The sequence below is a fragment of the Arvicanthis niloticus genome, chromosome 6 (assembly GCF_011762505.2).
Source record: "Arvicanthis niloticus isolate mArvNil1 chromosome 6, mArvNil1.pat.X, whole genome shotgun sequence".
In the NCBI taxonomy this organism is placed as follows: Eukaryota; Metazoa; Chordata; class Mammalia; order Rodentia; family Muridae; genus Arvicanthis; species Arvicanthis niloticus.
The window spans coordinates 60149355-60162417 of NC_047663.1; the positions used below are offsets into that span (position 1 = coordinate 60149355).

The following is a 13063-nucleotide window of genomic DNA, read 5'->3' on the forward strand; positions in this document are numbered from 1 at the left end:
AAAGGTCATCTCATTTCACTCTCCTATGAGGATCTGAGCTTTGAATTTTTAGATTTGTGTGTTTCACTTCAGGTCAGAAAACCAGAAATGGCACAAGAGACAGGGAGAAAAGGGGACATGGCCTTAACGGGAAGAGGGTAGTAAAGCACACATGATATTAAAGTGGAGGGAGGACGCTGGGGGCTACAGGTTTAAGTGGGGATGGGGGCAGTCATGGAGAGGAATGGGTGGGGTGTATGGTAACCAAAACTAGGGGTGTATGAATGTCACTACTTTGTAGTCTAATTTTTTTAAAGGCACTTAAGTGGAGTTACCCCACTTGGAGACACTGTCACTCTAAGAAGACTTGGGTTATTATTAAACAAGAACCTCAGGGCAAAGTATGTGACATTTCCCAATGGGCTATGGTCAAGGAGTCCCTAGAAGCTGCCAAGATAACACAGACTGTTGCCAGTTCTATTGGTTGCATACTCTAACTAAATGGTGGACCCTGATGTTGAAGCCCCCACACAGTTTGGCTGCAGAACATAGAAGAATCACGCAGAAGTGACTGGGACTTGCTCCCTGCTGGCCCCCTTTCAAGGAAGGAGTTACACTGCAGAAGAAAAGGATTTTGGCGGTTTTTACCTGTTGCTAAACCCTGCCATATTGACCTGACAGGCAAGCTGTGCCCACTGACGTAGGAGTGATGTGAATGTTATGGGGTAGCCAGCCACTTTCTTATTGGACTTGAGGCCTGCTCCATAGGAGGAAATTCATGCCTGATACTGTAATCTTGGTCAAAGCTAAGGAGTCCATGGGCCCTTAGTAAACACCTTGGTAACACATGAGCCTTAGTAAACAAAACCTATGGCTTTTCATCAAATGAAAATGTTGTCAAACTGCTAAGACTTATGTTCATATACATAGATTAGTGCTGTCCCCAAATTCAGTCAGAGGAGCTTTTCTTTGTAGTGGACCACAGTTAATAAATAATACAGACTCACAGCAGAGAGTAAGCTACTGTTGAGAGTCCAGCCTTACATGGACATCTCTATCAACTGTTCTCCCCTCAACCCCAAGGCACAGATGATAGCAAAGAAGAGAGGGCTGGACAGAAGGTAAGAGCTGTAGGGCGCTGTGAAGTGCTGTCTTCCGGATGAGACATGGCGGATGCACTCATGAACTCACAACCGTTGTATGTGTGTGCACAAGATCAGGCCAGCCAGCATCCCAGCAAAAACACTGGGAAGGGATGAATGAAGCTTTGGAAGCTTCAGTTGTCTGCTGCTCGTGGAGGACAGTCACTTTTCTTCTGGGATGTGGCCTCTGGTAGGTTGTCCATGCTCCAGTAGACTGTCTCACACCTATGTGCATATAGGATGAACTAACTGGACTCGGTGAATTATTAAAAATTTTTAAAAAGGACATGAAGATGAGGGTGTGTGTGCGTGTGTAGTGCTTTCATCATTGTATACATGCATCCAATTGTGTATGTGTGTGTATGCTATGTCTTGAGATGGCTCTTCACAAGTTTGTATGGGGAAAATAGTTCTCCATCATCAGGAGAGTTGCAGAGCCCCAGATGATGAGGAATTTGGTAAGCTAGCACATCAAATTCCAGTGACAAGCCGTGGGAGAGGGAGAGGATGGCAAGATGCACTGTGTCACATAGAACACAGTGGCATCTTGCAGCTCTACATACAGTGGGTACTCAGTCAGAGTAGGTAATGGGATTGAATGGACCCAAAGCTTCTCTGTCTCTAGGTCTGCCCCAGTTGCACACGCCCCTGTTTTTTACATCTCTCCTTTCTGCCCGCCCTGCCCTGGGACTCCGAAGACCCCAACTGCTCCTGTAGGGGTGGTGCTCTTCTGGGCTCCACCCGTAGCTCTTCCTTCTGTGCTAGGTGCTTCACGCTTTCTGTCTCCCCTCCCCCTCCCTGTCCTTATCTTTCCCTTTCGTCTCCATGGAGATTCACCGCCTCGCCTTGCCTGCATCCCAGCCTCTGCCAGGGATTCTGAGCTGGGCTTGGTTCATCCCTCCTCCGAAGCCCTGGTACCCGCAGCCCTGTCTCCTCCCCCTGGGGTGAATCCACCCTCCTTTACAGTCTCTCTTTTTTTCTGACTGGCTCATTTATTCTCCAGCGCTGACAGCTAGGCAGAGCCACTGAGGAGCCCATCCCCCTTCTCCACCCTCCACCTGCTTCTCTAGCTGTCCGTCCTACCGGGAAAAGGTCTCGGTGGGTTTCCTCTTTGAGCATCGGACCCTCTGCCATTCCAGCCTCTCATGCCGAGGCCCGTCCTGTCAGTTACTGCTTTTTGTCATCGGCTTAGCAAACGGGCAAGTCTTCAGTCCGGGGGAAGGGAATTGGGGGTGGGAAAGAACCACCTGGGAGTCGGGAGGGTGGAAGGACCCTGGAAACCCAGGAGGAAGACAGAGATTCTGTTCTAAATCTGTCCCCTCGCCCCGTAGGAGAGCAAACGAAGCTTCATGGGAAACAGCAGCAACAGTTGGTGAGCTACGGGGCCTTCTGGGCTGGGATTGGTGCAGTGGGCCTATCAGGTCAGCTGGCAAGGCTGGTCCAGGAGCCCGGATCTCTGCAGTCCAGCAGACTCCTTTGCTGCACGCTCCACAGGGTTCTCCCCAGGGAGGAAGCACAAGGCTGGATGGGCCAGGCTGTGCAGGGAGGGACCAGGACAAGCAGGTGGGTGCTACAGATGCTCAGCTCAGAGATCGCAAGGAATCCTCTGAGAACCTGGCCATCTGTTCAGCTGCAGAATGGCTGCCTGGGTGCCAGGAAGCTACCTCCCTTTCTTGACTAGCCCAGCAGCTGAGGTTGTAGTTTGTCCCCCCACCCCCCTTGAGGAAGCCTGGCCATGAAAAGCTGGTGGTCTATGGGTTTCCTGAGTGTTGGCCCTGGGTACCTCGTAGATGAGGTAGTCATCTCTAATGATTGCCCACAGCCCTGGCTGGAGCACTGATAATCTCTCCTTTGGACCTCACCCACAGTTGCATGGCTGGATGTGTAGAGCCAGGATTGCTGAGGGTTGCTCTCTGGGGTACTCTCTTCCCTCTGTTCTGCTGCTCTCACTTGGGCTGGTCAGGATCCGGGATGCAAGGAAGTGAGGAATGTCTCTCCAGGCAGCCCTAGGAAGCTGGGGTTACATAGAGGAGCCTTCACCCCTAAGCTGTCAGACCTCCAAACCCTGCACCCAACAGGCATCCAGCACTCGGATGATGTCCTGCCCTCCAGGTCCCATGCATCATTCCCCAAGCTGGAGCTGGGCCTGGGACACCGCCCCTCCCCAACCCGGGAGCCGCCTACCTGCTCCATCTGTCTGGAAAGGCTACGAGAGCCCATCTCACTGGACTGTGGCCATGACTTCTGCATCCGATGCTTCAGCACGCATCGCATCCCAGGCTGTGAGCTACCATGCTGTCCTGAATGCCGGAAAATCTGTAAGCAAAAGAAGAGCCTCCGCAGTCTAGGGGAGAGGATGAAGCTTCTACCACAGAGGCCTCTGCCCCCTGCACTGCAGGTGAGGGACTCGATCAATGCATGCAGAGATCTCTGATTAGATCTAATCTTGGGCTCTATTCTGTACTGTCCAGAAGGGGTACAGAGTTCCAGGCTGGACACACTCTCAACTTGGGGGTCAGTTCCATTTGGGATGCTCAGGGGACCCTTCTCTGTCCCGCCCAGGAGACCTGTACTGTGAGAGCGGAGCGTCTGCTGTTGGTACGAATCAATGCCTCTGGAGGCCTCATCCTCAGAATGGGGGCCATAAACCGCTGCCTGAAGCATCCACTGGCCAGGGACACACCTGTCTGCTTACTTGCTGTCCTGGGAGAGCAGCACTCAGGAAAGTCTTTCCTCTTGGACCACTTGCTCAGAGGCTTACCAGGCCTGGTGAGGGCAGGGCTGGCAGGAGGTTGCAAAATGAGAGCCCCAGGTTGGCTCTGGGAGGGGGAGCTGAACTTCTGGGGATGTGGAAAAGACTACCCGATATCTTCTTCTCCGCCTTTAGGAATCCGGCGACAACGGCAGGCCCAGAGCGGAGGGGTCTCTGCCTGGGATCAGGTGGGGTGCTAATGGCCTCACGAGGGGCATCTGGATGTGGAGTCACCCCTTCCTGCTGGGAAAAGAAGGGAAGAAGGTGAGGGAGAAAAGTAGACGGAAGTTAGCATGGATCAAGGAGGGGAAGTGGAGGATACAGGGTGGAGGATGGGGGGAGGGAAGAGGGCAGTCAGGAAGGAGAGAGGAACGAGAAGGACATCTCCAGGGTAAAGACAAAGAAAGGAGTTAGGCAGAGCAAGACAGGCCTAACCCTTTGGTTTGTGTCCTTAATAGGTAGCTGTGTTCTTAGTGGACACGGGAGATGTCATGAGCCCAGAACTGAGCAGGGAGACCAGGGTCAAGCTCTGTGCTCTCACCATGATGCTCAGTTCCTACCAGGTGAGAGAGCTGTTTGGGTGGGGTGGCCACCCTGAATGCCATTCTCGGCTTCCTCAGAACCCAGAGAATTACGGGCTTGGGTGTTTAGGGTCCATGTGGGTTCTAGAAGGTGCTTCTGGAAGGAGGAAGATGTTCCTGGTAAAGGTGGGCAGATGGGTTGTTGTGAAGGTGCAATGATAAGACTGGGGGACGACTGGACCACACAACTCTCTAAGTCTGGAAGATGGCTTGCACTTAGGTGAAGAGGCCCTCATCCTGGACTGGGTATGTGTTCTGGGAGGCAAGCTACTCAGGAGTCCTTCACTGGACCTTTCTGCTTCTGCAAATCTTGGGTCTTATGGTTTTCTTTCCAGATCCTGAACACTTCCCAAGAGCTGAAGGACACAGACCTGGGCTATCTAGAGGTGAAGTAGCCTCCAATATTAAAGCTGTTACCTTCACACACTCTGACTGCAAGGTCAGGAGGGCTGGACCAAAGGGAAAATCATGTCTTTCCTTTCAGGCTTAGGATTTTGTGAGACTTGAATTGGCTTAGTGGGCTTCAGAGGGTTGAATATGAGGTGCCTGATTTGGAGCAAGGCCAGAAAATCTCCAACCAGGAAGCCGGAATCTTGGTTTCTATAGTGGTCCATAGTGGCTAGAAAGAAGGCTTAGCTGGGCAGTGGTGGCCTACGCCTTTAATCCCAGCACTTGGGAGGCAGAGGCAGGCGGATTTCTGAGTTCAAGGCCAGCCTGGTCTATAGCGTGAGTTCCAGGACAGCCAGGGCTACACAGAGAAACCCTGTCTCGAAAAACAAAAACAAAAACAAAACAAAACAAAAAACAACAACAACAACAACAAAAAAAAAAAAAAAAAAAAAAAAAAAGAGAAGAAGAAGAAGAAGAGGAAGGCTCAGGGGACAAGCTCTAGCCCTTGGAGTGGCCCAACCCTAAGTTTCTCTGTACCCATTCCTAGATGTTCGTTCACGTGGCTGAGGTGATGGGCAAACATTATGGGATGGTACCAATCCAGGTAAGACATCTATTTTTAGCCTTGTCAATCCCGACACACCAATCCCAGCTGCCGGTGTCAGGACCCTTTCTCTTCCAGCATCTGGATCTCTTAGTCCGTGACTCTTCCCATCATAATAAATCAGGGCAGGGGCACGTGGGTGACATACTCCAGGTAAGCAGTGCAGAGGGATGAGATCGGTGCCAGGGTGGCAGGTGAGGGAGGCTGGGTGGCATCCGGGGTGTGCTTACAGAGAAAGGCTGCTTCCTCGGCTCAGAGATCTCTGCAATCCATCTCTCAGAAGCTGTCCGGCAAATACCCCAAAGTCCAGGAGCTGCTCCTAGGGAAACGGGCTCGCTGTTACCTCCTTCCTGCTCCTGAGAGGCAGTGGATAAACAAAGGCCAAGCAAGCCCAGGAGGCAGTAAGAGTTCCAGGGGTGGAGACTTCCCTGGCATAGCTTTCCAGCTTTGGCTCTATCTTCCCCAGGCTCAGGCTCCTCAGCCCAAGGAATCTCTTTTTCAGACATAGAAGATGACTTCTCCCACCATTTCCGGGCCTACATCTCGGATGTGCTGAGCACAGCCCCTCAACATGCTAAGAGCCGCTGCCAGGGTTACTGGAGTGAGGGGCGCGCCATGGCCAGGGGAGACAAACGCCTGCTCACAGGGCAGCAGCTAGCACAGGAGATCAAGGTGTGAGAGGTTCCTGGGGAGCCCCGACTCTGAAGGCCCCTACCCCTCCCTCCCTGACCTGGCTGTGGTGTCTCTGCAGAACCTCTCTGGCTGGATGGGGAAGACTGGGCCCAGTTTCAGCTCTCCAGATGAGGTAATGAGCTCTTCTCTTCGGGAAGAATAGGGTCAAGGAGGGTGACCTGAGGTAAGGGTCTGCATGTCCTGGGAGTGGAGATGAAGAACCGGGAGTATCCCTGGCTGAGGAGGAAAGAGACAGGCAGCCTGGGTTTTCCCGTGGACAGATGGCTGCTCAGCTTCATGACCTGAGGAAAGTGGAAGCCGCCAAGAAGGAGTTTGAGGAGTATGTGAGACAGCAGGTGAGGCTCAGGGTCTGCAGGGGAGGGTGTGCAGGAGAGGATGCCTGAGGACCCAATTGGACCACCCTCCTTCCTTCCCATTGCCACAGGACATAGCCACCAAGCGCATTTTCTCTGCACTACGAGTCCTGCCCGACACTATGAGGAACCTCCTCTCTACTCAGAAGGATGCCATCTTGGCCCGCCACGGTGTGGCCCTGTTGTGCAAGGAGAGAGAGCAGACCTTGGAGGCCCTGGAAGCCGAGCTGCAGGCAGAAGCCAAGGCCTTCATGGACTCCTACACAATGCGCTTCTGTGGCCACCTGGCCGCGGTAGGGGGCGCTGTAGGTGCTGGGCTCATGGGCCTGGCAGGGGGTGTGGTGGGTGCAGGCATGGCAGCAGCAGCGTTGGCTGCTGAAGCTGGGATGGTGGCAGCTGGGGCCGCGGTGGGGGCCACTGGGGCTGCTGTAGTTGGGGGTGGTGTGGGTGCTGGGCTGGCCGCTACTGTGGGCTGCATGGAGAAAGAGGAAGATGAGAGAGTTCAAGGAGGGGACCGAGAGCCCCTACTCCAGGAAGAATAACAGCTAGGAGATGCCAAAGCGTGAAATACGTGAGAGGCAGGAGGAAGGGTGTGGACATGCCAGGGACTCAGAGGGGACACGTATATACTGGCCTTGTTGAATGCCCCATGCTGAACACTGCTGAGCTGGGGGTTTAAGGTGGGTCCAGAAACCTGAGGAGGCTTTCTTGCCACGAGTGCAGTGGATAGGGAGTAAGGCCTGTTTCTGGCTATGAATAATTGCTACTCACTGGAACCTAGGATCTCCAACCATGTAAGGCCCCATCTCCCCTACCCAGCTCCAGTTTATTTCCCTGGAGGGCCCTGGCCTGGAAATTTGCCCCTGGATCGAGAATCCATCTATTTTACAGTTGGGATAGGTCCCAGCATAACTGACTTTGGAGCTGGGGACCCCTAACAGGGAAGAAAAAGGAGGGGCCACAGGTCAGGGACGGGAATGATAGACAGAGCTGTAACTCTGGAGTCGTGACTTGTTCCCAAAACTGCTCCAGAAGGCCAGACTTGGCTGGCTTCCCTGCTCTTCAGCTGGGTGTCCAGATGTGTGTCCTGAACCGCCCTGTACCCCAGCCTCCTACAGCCCTCCTAAGCCTGTGCCCTGTGCCAAGCCCATTTGGATGGATCAACACAGATTACACGCCAAAGAACCGCACCTCTGATTGCATTCTGTGCTAAAGCAGCCTGTGCCAGGTTCTGCCAAAGTGTGGTAAAGGAACATGCAGGAAACAAGCTTCGTCTTTAAATAAGTCCTTTCGCTTGAGCTGTGGGGCCTCCATGGCACACTGTAAGGCCTCCTTGATGCAGCCCTCTGAACAACAAGCCCCCAGAGAGCTTGTGGACAGGGAGCCTCTCTCAGGGGATGGAGATCTCTAAAGAAACTTCTGGGCTATTAAACTATAAAGGATGATGGGCATATAACCCTTTATTTTATATAAAAATAAAATGTGTACGTGTGAAAGGCAACTTCTCAATACATTACTGAAACAAGAATTTGGCCTCCCAAGGAATTTGGGGTAGGGGGAAGGTGGCAAGGGCTTTCATTATCAGGATGTGGTGATAGGGACATTTTAAATTCAAAGTGATCTGAGGAGTACCATGCCCTGAATTGGCAGTAGGAGGTGGCTTTGGCCAAGAGCCAAGTACACAGCCGCCTTTGCAGGCTTGTCTGCTGGAACTTTGGATTGTCTCGTTGGTCCCTGGAGAAGCTGATTCTGATGACCCTGTCAGTAGGGACCTGACATCTGTTCCAGCAGAAGACAGAAGGAGGCATGAGCAGGAAGATTTTGGTCAGACCCTGGGAAAGGGAGAAGCCAGGATCCATTGTGCAGGTCTAGGCAGTACATTACACTGGAGTCTCCTCCCGGTCCTACCTCCAGTCTCAGAATTACAACATGCTCTCTGTCCAAATTCTGCATTTCACAGAGCAGACCCAAGACAGTCTCAAATAAGACTGACCAGCAGGCCAGGGGAGGATCTGCTATCCAGGCTGGTATCAATACACAGACAGACACTGAAAGATGTGCTGTTGAGGGCTCTGCCGAAATCAAGATGTTCCTTTCTGGATGCTTTTGCTTGCATGTCCAGCTCAGGGAAATTTTGAGGTGTGGCAGAGGATATGGTCTGGGACTGGTGGACAAATACATAACACAGGAGCATCCTGGAGCTGGAGAGGAGACTGGGTGGGGCAAGGGCAAATGAGGGTGACTCTTTCTGGAAACTGGACACCAGGCATGGGGACAGGGTCTGGACAGAGCTAGACTTTCTGGGCGAATCACAGATTCCTTCCATTGTCATCTGGGAGACACATGAGCTTCGAAGCCTTCCAGAGATCGGGGCTGGCAAGCTCGGGGCAGAAGGCCCTCCGAGGACTCAGAGGGCGGTGCTGTGTGGCTTAGGATCCCCCTCCCACAAGAACTTGGAGGAAACCCCAAGGTCAACTTTGTACTCACTGAACAGATGGGAGAAGTTGGCTCAGCTAGAGAGCCTTCTGTGGGAAAAATGAATATTCCATGGTATTTGTTTTGGGCCTTGTATCTTTCAGAGACTGATTCCCAAGCAGCTTCTCCTTAAGCCTGGAAGCCATCAGCATGGGCAATGGTTTACATACCACTGTATACATCTGTATAGAGGAGGACATAGTAGCTCAGGGAAATGGTGTGTCTCCATGTTTCTGAAACTACTAGTGACAGACAAACTGGGACTTGAACTCAAGATTTTTGATATCAGAATTTCTTGCTGGGCAGAGTCCTTTTAGGTCTCTCCAGACCCCTGGACAACCTTCTGACTCTAGGTGGCTTCTAAGTGTGTGATTACAGTTTTCATTCCTACAGTAAAATCCTCGAGGCATGTTATCAAGAGAAGTGTCTTAAGCTCACAGTTTTGAAGATCCAAGGGCATGTGCTGGGATCAGCTTGGCTCTGTTGAGGATTTTGTGATGCTTGGCATAGTGTGGGAGGAGGGTGTATAAGAAGGAGCTTCATGTGGCAAGACAGGAAGCGAGAGAGAGAGGGTTTCATAAGAACTGTATTAACTCCCACTGAGGGTTGTATCCCTAATGACCTGACCTAGGCCCCATCTCTTAAAGGTCTGATAAGGGCCAACTGTCCAATTTATGAGCCCTGAGATACCTTTAACAATACTCCAAACTGGTACTGGGCTTTCAGCATTGGTTCTGTGATCTACCAGACTGTAACCCAGGCCTCCAAGATTCTCTTGTCACAAGTCTCTGTGTCAGAGAGTGCTGCCATACCTTGTAGCTCCTAATTCTAAGTCTCCATAGTGTTGAAGATGCCAAGTGCAAAAGGCACAAAGAGCCAGCAACCTGAAGCCCCTTGCCACGTGCAAGAGCCCTACTCCACTGGCCTTCAGGAAGCCACATCACGAGCCGGAAGAAGCTCTGACTGCACTGAATGAATGAGACATCAAGCTGATTTGTTACTGTGGCATTGCCTTCCTAACCAACCAACGGACCTGTGTTCTTTGAAATGGGGTGTTGCCATAAGCAACACTGACAAACACGGGTTGGGTGTTGAGCAGTAAGGGAACACACAGCTGGGCTCATGTCATGACAAACCACTTGCTCACCGCCTACCTATAAATACTTGGAATCTAGAACCCATATGGTTGAGGAAGAAGTTTTTTTTTTTTTTAAAAAAAAAAATAAATAAAGTCTCTTGCCAAGCAGAATATTCTCGCCACTAATGTGGAAAAGAAGGAAGGTGGTTCTCTTAACACACATTCAGTACACCGGGCTGATCCTGTGTAATCTGGTAATGACAGGACAGAGACAAAAAGAAATCCCACCCGTGTTGTACTTTTGCTTCTGTGGCCAGCATCTGAACAGACAGCTTTGCTCGCGGTTTCAGAGGCCTTGGTTCATGGTCACTTGGTCCTTTGTGTTGGGTGGAACCCACAGTAAGAGGAGCCAAGGTAGATGATGGTTGTTCACTTCCTGGCCAACCAGGAAGCAAGAAAAGAGAATGCTGTCTCTTGCTGGCCTTTTTTCTTTGGTCCATTTTATTATATCTGGGCTGTTGGCCCATGGGTTGGTCCATGCACATTTAGAGCATGTCTTTCTCCCTCATCCTTCCTGGGAGGCCGTTACAGACTCATTCAGAGATGTGCTTTACTTATCTGGCTGAGTCTAATCTAGCTAAGTTGACAAAGATAGTTAATCATCACACATTCATCTATACGGCCAGGCGGATGCAGCCTATGGCCTGGGTATGCCCATTGTTGAGGCAGGAAGACACCCCAGCATCATCCACCAAGCCTGCTTTCACAGGTCCCCACAAGGTCTACCTGATAAGCAGGGGTCAGAATATCTATTTTAAATACCCTGGCACTAGGGTGATAGAATGCTGGAACCACGTGGCTAGGCCCTGAAACACAGTCAGTCCTGGATAAGGTTTATTTAACCTTTAGAGAGAGCTGTTTAAGTGTCAAAGACAAGTGTTTGTATGATGGACTGGTCCTGTTCCTAACAAGGACTATCTAGCAAGTCTTTACAGACCACATCTATCCTGGGTATGCTGTCGGGGTGAGTACATACTGCTGGGGCCCAAGACTGGTAGTGCAGAAAAACAAAGCAGTGTTAGAAAATAATGTACCAACTTTTAGTAAACGGTGAGTCTTAGAGTAATTAAAATCACTAATTCAAATCAGATATGATACAGTTTAGACCAATGTCCCCAAAAGCCCACATGTTAAAGGTTTGCTTTTAGTCTCATGGTATTATTGGTAGGATATTAAGTCATGGGAACCTGTGGGAGGAGGTTAGGTCACTGAGATGTACCATTGAAGGGGATGCTGGGACTCCAGCCCCTTCTCTTTGCTTTCCTGCCACGGTGAGGGGAGAAGCTTGCTTGCATGCTGGTGATACTGTCTCACCATGGGCCTGAAAGCAGTGGGGCTAACCTTGTGCTAACCCTTCTGAAGCTGGGAGCCCAAATAAGGCTTTCTTTTTTACAAGTTTATTATGTCAAGTTGTAATGGTAATGAAAAACTAACGCAGGCCACCAAGGCGGTCTGTGACAATAATAGCCATTTTATAATGGCCCAGTATCAGCTAGTCTTGAGAATACAGGGCTGAAGTCCTGGTGGGAGCCCCACTGTACTGCTCCTGAGGGGCTGGCTTTATGTGGAAGGCATGAGCTCAGAGGCATTAATCTCTTCCTTTGATGGTCACATCAGAACACTGACAGGAGCCCTCCCCATGTGGGGATAGCCTGACTTTTCTCCAGAACACCTACCTCCCTGTACATGAACTCTCTGGACTGTTGATGGGGCTGTAGGCTCCCAAGGAGGACCTTTCTAGGTCCTTCTGATTTTTCTGATTTCAGGCTTGACAGGGAAAAGAGAAGCCCTTTTAAGCACTGAACATGGTATGAGAGAATTGGGCTAAATTGGGCACAGGCCACGGTCTCAACCCACATCCATAGCCTGTCAGACGTGAGCTCAAAGTACAGTGCGCAGCTTGCCTGTGGGGCCCCTCTCATCTTTAGCAAGGCTAGCCGTGGAGTGTTTGCAGCTTCCCAGGGAGAGCACCGGATGGACTCGCAGAGTCTGATTCATCTGTTCTACTTAAGCAGAGGATGGGGTGTGTTTGGGAATACTCAGCACGACCTACCTCATTCCTGAAAGACAGTGCCCTTAGGCCACCTGGGCTTCCCACACACCACATGAGACCTAATTTCTTTCCCTCCACAGCTTTGCTCCAATAGAATCCACCTATCCCCAGGTCCCTGGCAAACCTGGCAGAGGAGATACTTTCACAGCACTGTGTGCTAAGAACTCCTGCTGACAGACTCCAGATGTCTTAGAGCTGTCATTGACTGGCAGGGAGAGGTGTCGAGAAAGGATCTCACTCTTTAGACCAAGCTGGACTAGAACTCATTGTGTAGCCCAGGCTTGCCCTGAACTCATATAATCTTCCTTTGGCCTCCCGGGTGTTGAGATTATAGGCATGAGCCCCCATGCCTAGCCTCTAGGCATCTTGGATAATGCCACCTGCCCAACATAGTGGGGCATAGTAGGGGTGCTTTAAAACCCCTCCTCAGAGGAGAATACCAAGCAGTGGGGGGAGGGCAAGCTATAGACTTGTTAGCTAACGCCTGTGGCCTGGCTGCAGTCACTTACAGCTTTCCTTGTCCTGTTTATTATTTCCTTGTGAGGGGTAGTTCTGAAAACGAGCAGAAGTTACTTGTCATAGTAAAGTTGTTTTAAGTGCGAGGGCTGCCCTGCCATTTAGAGATGTCACTGTTTTGCCCAGGTGGATTCTGGAGGCTGTGGCCTGTGAGGCCTTGAGTGGCTTTATTTTTGGTGACATTTTGGTTCTCCTCAAAGTCTATTAAGTCCCCATCTCCCCAACTTTTCTCTGCTGCATGACAGACCCATATAGAAAGGGAATTTTGGGATGGGTTAGTATGAAGCTGAGTTGGAGTTTAATAAAGATATTTTAATATAGATTTTTAGGCACAGGGTTAGGAGAAAGAGGATCGTACCCCAGAGCATAGGTGTGGATGTCTCTGAG

The 13063-nt window shown here is 51.0% G+C and overlaps 1 protein-coding gene across 9 annotated transcripts; it reads left to right on the forward strand.

Moving 5' to 3' along the window:
* The first annotated feature begins 1931 nt into the window (after positions 1-1931).
* Rnf112 (ring finger protein 112) lies at positions 1932-10137 on the forward strand. 9 transcript variants are annotated; one of them, XM_076936693.1, is made up of 15 exons: positions 1932-2035; positions 2125-2320; positions 2453-2493; positions 2616-2684; positions 3234-3519; positions 3684-3890; positions 4009-4137; positions 4332-4436; positions 4790-4840; positions 5392-5601; positions 5729-5849; positions 5951-6120; positions 6200-6253; positions 6402-6476; positions 6566-10136. In XM_076936693.1, the coding sequence occupies exons 2-15, from the start codon at positions 2267-2269 to the stop codon at positions 7034-7036; spliced, it is 2043 nt and encodes a 680-aa protein (XP_076792808.1). In that variant the 5' UTR covers positions 1932-2035; positions 2125-2266; the 3' UTR covers positions 7037-10136. The 9 variants fall into 9 exon arrangements, with proteins under 9 accessions (XP_076792808.1, XP_034363545.1, XP_076792813.1 ...); XM_034507655.2 differs by lacking the exon at positions 1932-2035 and having other exon boundaries at positions 2071-2320; positions 5392-5448; positions 5527-5601; XM_034507654.2 differs by lacking the exon at positions 1932-2035 and having other exon boundaries at positions 2068-2320; positions 3687-3890; positions 6566-10137.
* Positions 10138-13063: the final 2926 nt, after the last annotated feature.

Excerpts from the sequence above, each read along its gene's own strand:
- Rnf112 (XM_076936693.1), top strand. The coding sequence starts at position 2,267 with ATGCCGAGGCCCGTCCTGTCAGTTACTGCTTTTTGTCATCGGCTTAGC. Across the intron at positions 6,121-6,199 it reads AGCTAGCACAGGAGATCAAG|AACCTCTCTGGCTGGATGGG; the intron begins GTGTGAGAGGTT and ends GTGTCTCTGCAG. Across the intron at positions 6,477-6,565 it reads AGGAGTATGTGAGACAGCAG|GACATAGCCACCAAGCGCAT; the intron begins GTGAGGCTCAGG and ends CCATTGCCACAG.